At 49.3% G+C, this 12,611-nt stretch overlaps 6 protein-coding genes across 7 annotated transcripts; 4 read left to right on the top strand and 2 right to left on the bottom strand.

Annotated features, from left to right (window-relative positions):
* Positions 1 to 144: 144 nt before the first annotated feature.
* On the top strand, positions 145 to 2,168 carry LOC6531538 (protein Cep89 homolog). The gene is made up of 3 exons (XM_002092301.4): positions 145 to 767; positions 819 to 1,328; positions 1,398 to 2,168. The coding sequence occupies exons 1-3, from the start codon at positions 546 to 548 to the stop codon at positions 2,100 to 2,102; spliced, it is 1,437 nt and encodes a 478-aa protein (XP_002092337.1). The 5' UTR covers positions 145 to 545; the 3' UTR covers positions 2,103 to 2,168.
* LOC6531539 (importin-11) lies at positions 2,118 to 6,870 on the bottom strand. Its single transcript, XM_039372918.2, has 2 exons — positions 4,628 to 6,870; positions 2,118 to 3,318 (listed from the first exon to the last, which is right to left on the bottom strand). Exons 1-2 carry the CDS (start codon positions 6,746 to 6,748, stop codon positions 2,203 to 2,205), a joined length of 3,237 nt encoding a protein of 1,078 aa, XP_039228852.1. The 5' UTR covers positions 6,749 to 6,870; the 3' UTR covers positions 2,118 to 2,202.
* On the top strand, positions 3,263 to 4,599 carry LOC6531540 (phenoloxidase-activating enzyme 1). 2 transcript variants are annotated; one of them, XM_015195907.2, is made up of 5 exons: positions 3,263 to 3,344; positions 3,429 to 3,693; positions 3,757 to 3,802; positions 3,861 to 4,042; positions 4,126 to 4,599. In XM_015195907.2, the coding sequence occupies exons 2-5, from the start codon at positions 3,477 to 3,479 to the stop codon at positions 4,521 to 4,523; spliced, it is 843 nt and encodes a 280-aa protein (XP_015051393.1). In that variant the 5' UTR covers positions 3,263 to 3,344; positions 3,429 to 3,476; the 3' UTR covers positions 4,524 to 4,599. The 2 variants fall into 2 exon arrangements, with proteins under 2 accessions (XP_015051393.1, XP_002092339.2); XM_002092303.3 differs by having other exon boundaries at positions 3,269 to 3,338.
* Positions 6,871 to 6,961: 91 nt separating the features above from the next.
* LOC6531541 (serine protease 53) lies at positions 6,962 to 9,248 on the bottom strand. Its single transcript, XM_002092304.3, has 6 exons — positions 9,093 to 9,248; positions 8,624 to 8,930; positions 7,824 to 8,563; positions 7,724 to 7,769; positions 7,537 to 7,667; positions 6,962 to 7,473 (listed from the first exon to the last, which is right to left on the bottom strand). Exons 2-6 carry the CDS (start codon positions 8,893 to 8,895, stop codon positions 7,055 to 7,057), a joined length of 1,608 nt encoding a protein of 535 aa, XP_002092340.2. The 5' UTR covers positions 8,896 to 8,930; positions 9,093 to 9,248; the 3' UTR covers positions 6,962 to 7,054.
* A 140-nt stretch (positions 9,249 to 9,388) lies between these two features.
* On the top strand, positions 9,389 to 10,036 carry LOC6531542 (V-type proton ATPase subunit F 1). Its single transcript, XM_002092305.3, has one exon. It carries the CDS (start codon positions 9,477 to 9,479, stop codon positions 9,849 to 9,851), a length of 375 nt encoding a protein of 124 aa, XP_002092341.1. The 5' UTR covers positions 9,389 to 9,476; the 3' UTR covers positions 9,852 to 10,036.
* A 495-nt stretch (positions 10,037 to 10,531) lies between these two features.
* LOC6531543 (mannose-1-phosphate guanyltransferase alpha) lies at positions 10,532 to 12,272 on the top strand. Its single transcript, XM_002092306.4, has 4 exons — positions 10,532 to 10,903; positions 10,964 to 11,666; positions 11,725 to 11,989; positions 12,043 to 12,272. The coding sequence occupies exons 1-4, from the start codon at positions 10,656 to 10,658 to the stop codon at positions 12,141 to 12,143; spliced, it is 1,317 nt and encodes a 438-aa protein (XP_002092342.1). The 5' UTR covers positions 10,532 to 10,655; the 3' UTR covers positions 12,144 to 12,272.
* The last annotated feature ends 339 nt before the right edge of the window (positions 12,273 to 12,611 follow it).

Consider the following 12,611-nt stretch of genomic DNA (forward strand, 5'->3'; position numbering starts at 1 on the left):
CATCGATTAAAGTTTTTATTAACGGCTATTGTAAAAAAAATGGTAGACACCAAGAGCAATATCTGAAACACTTTCTTTTAATGAGAATCACTTGCCAAATAACTTTTAAAAAAGTGATTGCTGTTTCTAATTTTTCCTGTCAATTTCTATTTTAATTCCAAAATATTTTCACCCACGTGACAAAACCCGAATATAAGAATTTCATTTTTGTTGTCTACCATTACACACTAAAGCGTATAAAGTCTATTGTCTAGATTAACAGATACCTCTTAAAATAAATGTGCACGCGTTACTTCTGGGGTACCCTTTTGTTTTGACTTATTTTGGTGAGTAGCACAGGTACTGATACAGGTATTTTTTTGGGGGCGAGTTATTCCTTCCGCAAGGGGGTGGCTGCCAGGGTGGCCGAAAAACGGGGTCAAACACCCGACCAGGAGCCATGGCAACGTGGCCAGGACACGGGCTTCAGTGCGGGTGTGGTTTCGACATTGTTTACAAGCAGCCCAGGCAGAAAGTGTCAGGATTCGGATAGCAAGGCTGCCGCAATGAGCACGCGAAATGTGATGATTACGGACCTGGATCAGCCAGATCCGGAGCAGCAGCAGCACCAGCACCAGCAACATCCCAAAAGGAACCGAAAGGTTCTTCAGACTTTGTCGGGCAATTTCAATCGTCGTTCACGCAGCGTGGAGGTGGAAGTAAAGCGACAGGACAACTTGGGCACTGCCAACAAGGAGCGCAAAAAGGATCGCTCTCTTAACACGCTGGTAAGCTCAAAGGATTGCTCCAATATATCCCTTAATAACCATATGAAACAGCTGCAGGCCAAGGAGCAGCAGTTGGAACAGCTTGTGCAGCGATTGGCCACTCTGCATCGATACAACGACCAATTTGCCAAGGAGAATGACCAACTACGCAAGGACAGCGGCCAACTGGAGCGGCGTCTATCGGAGGCGGAGCAGCAGGTGGCCAACTGCACACGCTGCCAGCAGCTCGGCCAGCGTCTGGACACCGTTCTTGGCCAGAATCGAACGCTGGCCGGCGATGTTGACATGCTGAAGACGCTCGTCTTCAGGCTGAACGTGCAAATCGAGAGTTACCAGGATCAGAGGCGTCTTGGGGAGGGTGCTACTACAGGTGGAGCATCAGCGAAAGCCAGCTCGTCATCTGCTTCGTATCCGCCATTGCCCACTCACACGTTGGGTCCACTCCTGCAGGCCTACGATGAATCTCTCAGGGATAAGGACGCGCTTTTGGCTCAATATAACACGGAGTTCGAGCACTTCACCGGCGAACTGAAGCGAGCTCTGGAGGAGAACACAAAGCTGGTAAGGATCTAAGGCTAAGATCCGTCATTTAAATTGAAATGTACTCTATCTAAATGTAATTCCCAACAGCTGCAGTCCCAGGAGCAACTGCGTCGTGATCTCGGCGGCTGGCGCGAGGAGCGCGTGTGTCTGCAGGCCCAATTGGGAGTGTGTCGCTCCAAGGCGGAGGCGCAAACTCGCAAGACCGACTTGGCCAAGGAGAAGCTGGTGGAGGTGATGCACTGCTACGAGCAGCGCTTGCAGACGCTGCTCCTGGACATGGACCACTTGCAGGCGGCCTACGCGCGCACTAAATCCGAACTAGCCGCGCTCAAAAGTGCCTCATCGGCTGCTCCCACCACGGTTGCTCCCCAGGCTCCCGCCGAATCCGAAGCACTACATCAGTGCAAAGCCCTGCTGGAGCAATTGCGGCAGGAGCACGCGAGAGAGCGAACTGCCCTCCAGGAACAGCTGCAAGCCACTACCGCACGGGCCGCGTCACTGGTCCGCAGCACGGAGAAGGCCAAACACGGCAGAGATCGGTTGAAGGCTCGCCTGCGAATGGCGCTGCAGTGGGCCCAGAAGCTGGAGGCTGGACAGGCTGAGGTGCGCGATACGTACGAGGCGGTTCGACGCTTGGAGGTGCTGGTCCAGCACAAGGAGTCACAATTGCGCGGATTGCACGCCCGGAACGCCGAGGAAATGGACAAGTTGCGACATAAGTTACAGCAGAAGGAGGAAACGATATGTGCGCTGCTTAGGGGCAAAATGGAGCGGAGACCGGCGGTCGATTAACAACTGAAACGTAGCTTTTAACAATTAAAAATATATAATTTCAATACAAAATACATTAATAACTTAGCGTAGAAAGCTTTTAAAGCACAGCAGTCCGGAATCAGCCGGACTCGACCTGTTCGGAGAGCGTCTCGTCCGCAGGCGCCCCCGATCCGGAGCCGGAGCCAGAGCCCGCGCACACCACACAAGCCTTGGGCACAGTCTGCTCTATGTACATGGTAATCCTCTCCAGTACCTCGGGAACCACGGAGCACATCACCTGCTCGTAGCGCTGGGATCCCAGCTGTGCTTGCAGCGACTGCAGCTGCCACTTGAGATACTCGGTAAGGGGGATCTTATAAACGGGGTCTTTCAGCACCAGCTGCCGGTGGCGGTCGTCGTGGTAGGTCTTGGCCGGATAACCCTTGGTGTGGAAGTCCTCGCTGACGCCGCCGCCACTGCCCAGCTGCTGCTGCAGCTCGTCCAACTCGTGCTCGTCATGAATGACCAATGAGTCATAGAAGCGAGGCGTGGTCTTCGAGGCACCCTCATCGGTGGCGGCGTACTGCTTGTCCATCACCTCGCCCAGCGTTTCGTCCACCAGCTGCAGGATGTGAGGCAGGCGGGCAAGCAGCAGTTCGTTGCTACCAAAGATCGAGGCAAAGGCCAGGCAGAAGAGCTTGCGCTTCTCCGCGTGCGTGTCGGGTACCATTGGGAACATCTCGATCCAAACGTCTAGAATGCGTGCCAAAGCATCCGCTTGTGGCAATTGCTGCACCACCGACATGAATACAGACTGGTCAATAAGCAGGGTGCGGGCCACGATGGTCAGATACCATCCCATGGTCATGGGATACTCCTGCTTAAGGCACACCTGCTGGAAGACAAAGGGCAGTGCCGGTCGAACCAGCCGCAGTCCCATCGCCGCGTCCGTTTTCAGACATGTCTCAAAGATGCGCAGCATGGCAATAATTCCCTCCACACGTATGTCCTCGAAAGAGCGCACACAGTAGGCCACAAATCCCTCGCCGTAACGACTCAGATAAGCCTGAGCGTCCAGCAATATATAGGCGTGAATCAGCTGCAGCACGGTGCGTAGGTTCTCCGACGACATCTCGATGATAGGCAGAAGATGGTCGCACAGAGCAAGTAGCTCGGGCGTCAGCGCAGTCGAGTTCCCAATCACCGCCAGCCAGAGCATGATGCCATCTTCGATGAGGTAGACGTGCGAGTGTTGCTGTGAAGAGAATGTATTGGGTATTGGTAATCTTTTCGGATTCATAAAATAATATATTATAGCTTTGCTAGCAAATTGAGTGTATAATAATAATAGCTTATTTGTTACAGATAAGCACATTTGTATGGAAAGAAAGCTGAGACATCGAAGATTTTAAGATGAAATCGCTGTGGACTGTTCATTTCGCCATTGTTCTTTGCCTGTTGCAAGAACTGAGAGCCCAGTTCATTGATCCCGATTGCGGAACTACCATCGCTCTTCCACCCACATATAGAATCATTGGCGGTAGAAATGCAGACATAGGATCTAATCCGTGGATCGCCTACTTGCACATAAACTCGGCTTTAGTTTGTGCTGGCACATTGATCACAAGAAGTTTGTAGTTTCAAATGCGTTCAAATGTGATTTTGAAATTATTTATAACTATGTTTTTCCTAGGGTTTGTACTCACCGCAGCGCACTGCATGGACCAGTACAATCTGTTGTAAGTACAAATAATGAACTCCTATTTAATTGTCAAAACTAAACAAATTTTAACACAGAACGGTTCGCCTTGGGGAATACGACACAACTACACGCATAGATTGTACATCCGAGTTCTGTATTCCAACGTATGAGGAGTACACCGTTGCGGCTGCCCACGTGCATAGCTTATATGAAAACAGACAAGATGGTCGCAACGACATAGGATTGCTTAAACTTAATGGAATCGTCTTTTACACAAGTTAGATGCCAAATTTTATACTGGTTTATGGATCTTTTAAATCTACTGAGCGTTTCGCATTATTGATCATTCACATTTTGCAGAGTTCATACGACCAGTTTGTCTGTTCCAAAATCCAGGCAAAGTTCCCAATACATCCTCCTACGAGGCCACTGGATGGGGTAAGATTGATCTGATCAACACCGCCACAGTTCTGCAAACAGTCAACCTGAACAGGCTCGACCAAGGCGAGTGTGAGCAATTCCTGCACACTTCGCTTGCACACGGTCAGTTCTGCGCGGGACAATCGCGAGCGGACACCTGTAGCGGTGACTCAGGCGGTCCGCTGCTTAGGAAAATGTCAAATGGTCAAGTGACCCGCACCGTTCAGTTAGGAATTGTTAGCTATGGTCACCACTTGTGTCGCGGCCCAGGAGTCTACACAGACGTTCTAAGTTTTATGCGTTGGATACTGCACATTATTCGCTGGAACTCAAACTGATCTGTGATATTATTACTCAATTTTGTAACAAGGTTTCTTATTTAAATATAAAGGTTTACATAAATGTGCAGCAAAACTGGGCTAATAACTAAAAGATCACTCACCTGAAGATCCGTGCTCAGTTCGATCACGCTGTAAAGGAAGGGCTTCATTGGCTCCGGGACATCCCGTATCGTGCGTACCAGCTGCTCTAGGGTGCCAATGATGGCGCAGCGCAGAAGGTCGTATTCCTCGCTCTCGCGCCACAGGAGGGGTAAATACGCGATGAACTGCAGTGCCTGCGGCTCGATGTACTCGCTCATCTTCTCCACAAGCAGCGTCATCGTGCCCAGCACCACGATCTTGGTGTCGCATTCGCCGGCCTCATGGAGCAGCAAGAAGAGGGCCTCGAAGAGTGATGAGAAATATTGGTGAAAGGCTTCCGGCATGAACTCAAAATCGTCGATCAACAGATTCAACGTTCTGGCAGCGGCCAGTCTTGTGGGCATATCCTCCTGTGGCCGGAGAAGATGCAGGCAGGCTTCGTAAGCCAGGGGACGCAGCTCTCTGGGCAGCTGGACGCCAACCCAGTGGCCTACCAGCCATATGATGCGACGCCGCAGGATCCGAAAGTTGGGAGCTTCCACGCGCAGCTCCGCCAGCAATTGAGATGTGAGCCAGGCGCCAAAATCCAACTTGTTGAAGAAATGAAAGGCGGCCTGCCCTACAGCATTGTAAATGGCGTCCTTCAGCAGTATCACTTTCAGGTCAGATTCCGGGGTAAGCTGCAGTTGCTGGGCACGTCTTACGAAACGGAGCACCTCCTGGATCATAACCTGCGAGTGCTGCGTAAAGCAGGTGAAATAGAGGGTCTCCACGCTGGGCCTTAAGGCATACTTCCAAGCATCACCACCACCGTCGTCCTGGTCATAGCCCTCTGGATCCTGCTGCCACTCCTCCAGCTCCTGCTGAGTGAGCAGAAAATAGTGCGTCACGATCTTCTCACAGATGTAGGTTACTCGCTCCGCAGTGAAGAACTTGGCGTGGCTTTGAGCAGCGCTGGCCAACAGCTCATCCTCTATGGAAGCCCCACCTTCGGGCGGAGCACTGATGCTATCGTTGCCGCTAAGCATGATTCCTTTCAGCATGTTCAGCGCCTGTATGGCAAAGTTTTTAAAGTTGATCCGATCGCCGGCGTCGAAAATGAGGGCGGTGCCCTCGTGGAACACATAGTGGAAGCTGAACTCCAGGGCCACCGGAACGAACCTCGCAAAGGAAACAGAATGCCGCTCCATCAGTTCATTGAGGGTCTTCATCATCTTAATCACAAAGCGCTCCAATTCGGTGAGTATCGTGGCAGTGCCAGGCGTGGCCGATCCCATCTTCAGTTCATATCGCAGCTCGAGGCACTGTCGCAACCGCTGAAAAAGCTGCTCCACAAAGTTCATGTGGTCCGTGGACTTGTACGGCTTGGCACAGCCGTAGACCACCAGCTTGCGCAGGGATCTCATCACTACATAGGCCCGTTGAAGGGCATTGAGGGCCATCGCCTGCTCCTTTCGGACGAGCTGCAAAAAGCGCGTCGTAAGTGGGGCCCAGATGTCCCACGCCAGATATGCAAATATCTGTGAGCCCAGCTCCTCGAAGGCCCGTTGCTCGGCCATCAGTCGCCGTGAGGCCAGGGCCTTGAGGACATAGTGTAGGACAATAAGAATTCGCTGCTGCAGGGCTGAATCCCCATCCGTACTGCAGGACTGCAGCTGCTTCATGAGCGTGGGCAACAGTTCCGGCCAAAATCGCGGGTAATCCGTGCGTGCCAGGCGACCTAGGAGCACGGCTATCTGCAGGGCGACCTGGGGCACTTCCTCTGCGTCGTAGTGCCGCAGAAGAACTTCCCGGATCTGCTGCTTCTGCTCGGCGGGCAGCTCCTGCCGTGAATTGGGCCGCCAATACCGCTCAACGCCATTCTTCAGGTAGACAGCCGCCATCCAGCGCACCTTTACCTCGGAGTCTTCCGTACTGGACACCCCTTCGCCGCCGCCACCACCACGTCGCATGCTCAGACGGGCAATCGTGGGAAAGAAGCCCGGCTGCTGCTCCCACTCGCGTAGCTGCGCCTCCGCCTTCTGGACAATCTCATGGCTCGGATTTGTGGCCGCCTGCAGTGTCTGGGCTACGAGCTGCTCCACCGACGCTCCTGCAACCGCTGCTGCTGCTCCAGATGCTGCTCCCGTTGCCATTGCCATCACACGACGCCTCCTCTTGCGACGCTTGCGAGGACGAAAATTATTGGCAAATTTCTGCGGCGCGTGCTGCTTCTTGCTTGAATTGCAGTGTGACCAGCCGCGAGTGCTGGAAAATACTACCCGGCTGTATAAATACTAAATCATTGTGCAAAATATTTTAAATTTAAATTTTTGCCTACTCAGTTATTGTTAAAATGAATGGGACTTTCAATATTTGAAGTTCTTGATATGTTTAACTTTATTCATTTAAATGGTTTTCATATTGCAAAGCTCAACATATTTCGTTATAAATAACTCTTTGACATATTATGCAGAGGCAATAATATCAAAACTAGATTCTTTAATTTGCAAATCTCCGATCCACTCCAAGTGGCCCAAAACATTGGTATAGACATCTGGAGAAGCGTCCTCGTTTCTGCCGAAGCTGGCCAAGCCGACCAGGCTGAATGCCCCCTTCTTTTCGAACAGGGGGCTTACCAAAGGACTGCCACTGCCCACGCGCAGGATGTTAGGAGCTGGTCGTTCCACGCACAGCTGTCGCTCTCCGATCTCCTGGTGATCCTCCTGGTAGCATTCACTGGAATTGGTCCGTCGCACCGCCACGTTAGTCCGAATGCCCCGGCCAATGGTGATGAGTTTCTGGGCAGGATCAGCAGCCCAGCCTTGGAACTTCTTCTGCTGCGCTTGGTTGCTTGGAGAGGGCAGGCAGATGGGTCGAATAGATTCTAGCCGCGTTAAAGGAACAGATTGAATCGAGAGCTTATCTAATGATCCTTGGACACACTCACCCGTGTACTGAACTTCTCTGTCCAGCTTAAGAAGCGCTATATCGTTTTGGGCCAGACTTACGAATTCCGGATGCTTGTGCACATATGCCACATCGAAGATATCCATAACACCTTGCCCCAGTTGAACCGTGCTATATTTACAATAGCAATTGCATTACTGAACCACCTGAATGACCAAAGTACTTACAATTCCACATCTTCGGGTAGCATCTGTGCCGTTGTCACCACGAAATCTGCAAGAGAAGAACGCTTTCAATCTTTTCAACGGAACATGGATAGATGCAAACTTTTCGAAATGAGCACGCCATATGAGAGCAAAAAGGACTGCATGTAGACCTCAGCTAACCATTCGAAGGACTTGGTCGCATCGTTGCCATTTCCTTCCCAGCTCCGCAACGTGTGCTGGCCCAGACATCCGTCATCCAGTAGGTCTAGTTTCGGTAGCACCACTTCAATGTCCGAGTCCAGGGCAATGCGCTCGATAAAGTCGATGTGGCTCATCACATCGGTGTACATGCCGATACCCCGGCATTTTGTGCTGCCCGCGCTGACTATTCCGAATTGCGTTGCTCGCCTGATGCTTCCATATAACCACTCTGCATACAAGGGTCCTCCGGAGTCGCCCTTGCAGGTGTCCTTTTGGTCTGCTCTGCCACCACAGATCTGTGAGCTATATATTTCCCAGTAGAAATCCGTACAATGTTCCCTATCCAGTTTGTAGATTTCAAGCACTTGAAGTGCGTCACTGGTATTCCCGTTTCCCGTTAATCCCCAGCCGACTGTTGTGTAATTTTTGATGGCATCCGTTTGCGCCTTGTTCTGTTCGTTCAATAGAATGCATATCGGTTTAATTTTCTGCGTGTAGACGACGCTTCTTGCCAATTCGAGCAGACATATATCATTGACATGGCTTGACATAGCAAAGGATGTGTGCATGTGGGCCCGAACCACATTGGCCACATGGGCATAATCATATTCATCATCATCATGTTTCGATATACTATGGTACAACCCCAAGGTGGCAGTGCTATAAAGCGCATTCAATCATATATTTATGTTATATTATTTGTATGTTGAAAATGCTTACAGTTGAGTGCGCTGCTCACTGCATTCTGAATTATTGCAGATGCAGTGCGCGGCCGTCATAACGAAACGGTCATTAATCAGCGTTCCTCCGCAGACAATTTCGTTTTTGGATTTAATTATGGCCATCCACGGATTCTTATCTTTTTCCGCATCCTTTCCTCCGACTATCTTTTCCCCAATGCTGACCGCGTTTCCACAATTCTCATCCAAGAGGCGGGCCGATCCCTGACCCATCAGCATCCAAGCGAATATTACAAGCCATGCTGTGGACATTTCAAGCGAAAATCTTCGAACACACTGAAAGTAAGCTGTGGTGTGTGGAGAGTTTTAAGAAACGCTTATCAGCTATGTGCATGCAGCTTCTATAATTAATATTATTGTTATCAGCAAGAGCGGGGTTTTGCCAAAAATTATCAAAACTAAATCTGTGGAAAACACGACCCGCTCTGTAATAACAGATATCGACGTACGAAAAGTTATAAGCAATCTTTGTGCACACTTTTTAAGCCCTGGATGATATTAGCACTTGTTTAAATAATTTCATTTAATTTGTCGGTCTTACTACCCGGAATTCGTAGTTAGCAATAACAGTATTTTCATTGATTTGAAAAGCACAAAAGCCAATGAGTAGTATGGTCACACACCCAGAACAGACCGTTACGTGGTGGTACTAAAACACCAACATAAAAATACCGCATAGCAAAGCACCGCGAGTGCTGTTAACCGCCTTCCAGTGCTGTCAAGCGCAACTATGTCATGTGATAGAAACCAGCTGACCCGTACATTTTCCAGAGTCAGGTTTTAATTTCGGTGTTCACATCGCTCGCAGAAAAAATACAGAAAAACCAATCAAAATGGCTCTGCACTCGGCAATTAAGGGAAAACTGATCAGCGTTATCGGCGACGAGGACACCTGCGTGGGATTCCTGCTTGGCGGAGTCGGCGAGATCAACAAGAATCGCCACCCCAACTTCATGGTGGTCGACAAAAATACGGCCGTCAGCGAACTGGAGGACTGTTTCAAGCGTTTCCTCAAGCGCGACGATATCGACATCATTCTGATCAACCAGAACTGCGCGGAGCTTATTCGTCATGTGATCGATGCCCATACGTCGCCCGTGCCCGCCGTGCTGGAGATTCCCTCAAAGGACCATCCGTACGACGCCAGCAAGGACTCCATTCTGCGTCGCGCTCGCGGCATGTTCAATCCGGAGGATCTGGTGCGCTAATTCCTCGTATTCTTTTCGAGGACACTGTTTCGTATTGCTGCAACGGCCAGAGTATTGATTTACACCCTGTAAACTACTGTCCATTGATTCTGTGCTTCGCCTTTGTTCTTATCGTGTATTTAAAGACATTTATTAAATGGTTTTCGTTGTATAAATAGATTAAAATCCAATTGTTCCAAATCAAATACTGGAAAATCAATTCAATCGTGGGCTGGCAGATAACTGGAGCTTTCCCATGAACAGGTCTTTCCATTGATGTCGGGTAACAGTCCTCCAGTGGAGATACAGTGCGCATTCTTTTAATTGAACTGATGTAAACATTAACATCAGTATCTCATTAGTATATTCGAAAGTACCTATTTTTAAAAAAGCAAGAACTTCTAATCCGCTTTTTAGTTATCAGTAAGCTGGAAAAAGAGCGTAGATTTTTGCCGGTTGATATAGAACTTGACTAACCTTTTTGGACTTTTTAAAGCAAAGTAAATAGTAAATATGTTAATATTAGATTAGATGATTTGAAAGATGCTCCATACATTTCCAAAAAGTTTTGTTATATTATTACATTTTACCACCGCTGTTTTAAGCATTCAAAAGACTAAGGAATACCTTACTTATAAATACAAGATAACAAAAACAGCGTGCTGTTAGGTCTGTTATCAGCTATTCCAAGGGCTGTTAGCGCAATCAGCTGTTGGGGAACCGAGTATTTTCTAGCTGGCAACGTAAACAGAAAAGCTATCTTACTGAGAACCTGGCCACAAGTTGATCGATCGTCATTAGTCATCTAACCGCTGCACGCACACCATGCTGAAGGCCGTTATCCTGATCGGCGGTCCCCAGAAGGGCACCCGCTTCCGCCCCCTTTCGCTGGACACGCCCAAGCCGCTCTTCCCACTGGCGGGTCGTCCCCTAATCGCCCATCATATAGAGGCCTGCGCCCAGCTGCCCGATCTCCGCGAGATCCTGATCGTCGGCTACTATTCTCAGACCCAAATGGAGGGTTTCGTGGGCGACATGCAGGCCCTGTACAGCAGCAGCAACATCAACATTAGGTGAAGTCATGAATCTTGAATTTTTAAACACTAAAATGACCACCTATGACATTATCATAGGTACCTTCAGGAGTTCACTGCCTTGGGAACTGCAGGCGGAATGTACCACTTTCGGGATCAGATTAGAGCTGGCAATCCCAGAGCCTTCTTTGTATTGAACGGAGATGTCTGCGCTGATTTTCCTCTGCAGGAACTGTGCGACTTTCACGAGAAGCGGCCTGCGAGTGCTCTGGTCACCATCATGTCCACGGAGGCAACACGTCAGCAATCCTTGCATTACGGTTGTCTGGTTTTTGATCGCAGTAACGGAGCTGTTTCGCATTATGTAGAAAAGCCCAGCTCCTATGTGTCCACCTTTATAAACTGTGGGGTCTATGTCTGTTCCATGGATATATTCACGGTTTTGGCACAGATTTTTCACTCGAGAGGTCAGGAGTACAGCTGCCAGGCATTTTGCAATGGAAACGGAAATGGAAATGGGCGAGAGCAGGGGCACATCAAGTGGGAACAGGAGGTGCTCACGCCCCTGGCTGGAACCGATAAGCTCTTTGCCATGCCAGTGCCCAATTGGTGGTCCCAGCTGAAGACTGCTGGATCAGCAATCTACGCAAATCGTCATTACCTGGGCCTCTACAAGAAAACGCACCCCGAGAGATTGGCAAACGTGGGCACCAAACGCGGAGAGGGCGACGGCAGCTTGATCTGCACCGTGCATCCGGACGTCTATGTTCATCCCAGTGCCACTGTTCATCACAGCGCTGTGGTTGGTATAAATCAAACATATTGCTTAGGATGCGTCTAACAACAAGGTCTTGTTCCAGTTGGGACCCAATGTGGCGATTGGACCTGGAGTGACGATTGGACCAGGTGTGCGCATACGTGAGTCGATTGTTTTGGAGCAGGCGCAGATCATGGACCATACGCTCGTGCTCCACTCGATTGTGGGAAGGGGCTCCACGATTGGAGCTTGGGCTCGAGTCGAGGGCACGCCCAGTGATCCCGATCCCAATAAACCCTTTGCCAAAATGGAGAACCCACCGCTTTTCAACAACGAGGGCAAGCTGAACCCCTCGATCACAATACTGGGTAGGCATTTCGAATCAGTGGATGACTTTTTTAAATCCTTATTTTTATTTCAGGCTGTTTCGTGCAGGTGCCCGCCGAGAAAATCCTTCTGAACAGCATCGTTCTGCCGCACAAGGAGCTCAGTCGCAGCTTCAAAAACGAGATCATCTTGTGAGGATGATAGCGAGCTATTTTCTTCAGTCTTTTTATCCCTATCAGTATGCCATTTTATATGTTTATATTGTGCAATATTCCAAAAAACTAAAAAAGTATCTATTAAATGTGTCCTATCCTCTGCAGTAAATTTGATTATGTGTTGGAGTGGTGTTTAAAAACCGAAACTTAAACTTTAAACCTTAAGAAAAATCCATTTATAGTCGGGGAACTCCACTTTATTGATATCTTTTTATTTAAATCAAAAGTAGCTGGTAAGTTTTTAGCTAAAAAAAACTAGGCTATGCAATTAGGAAGTCAGTAGTGATTGGATTGTTAGAACTCCAGGTTAATGGGAATTCCATGAATTGCATTGCTTACTTTTAAAAAGGAATTGAGTTTACATGCCGATAACGATAAGTGGTTAAGGGTCGTGACACGCGTGCTCCCCAAATAAGCGGCCCACGCACACCAACACCTGCGCGCTCTC

Source organism: Drosophila yakuba, chromosome 2R, assembly GCF_016746365.2.
Source record: "Drosophila yakuba strain Tai18E2 chromosome 2R, Prin_Dyak_Tai18E2_2.1, whole genome shotgun sequence".
NCBI classification, from domain to species: domain Eukaryota; kingdom Metazoa; phylum Arthropoda; class Insecta; order Diptera; family Drosophilidae; genus Drosophila; species Drosophila yakuba.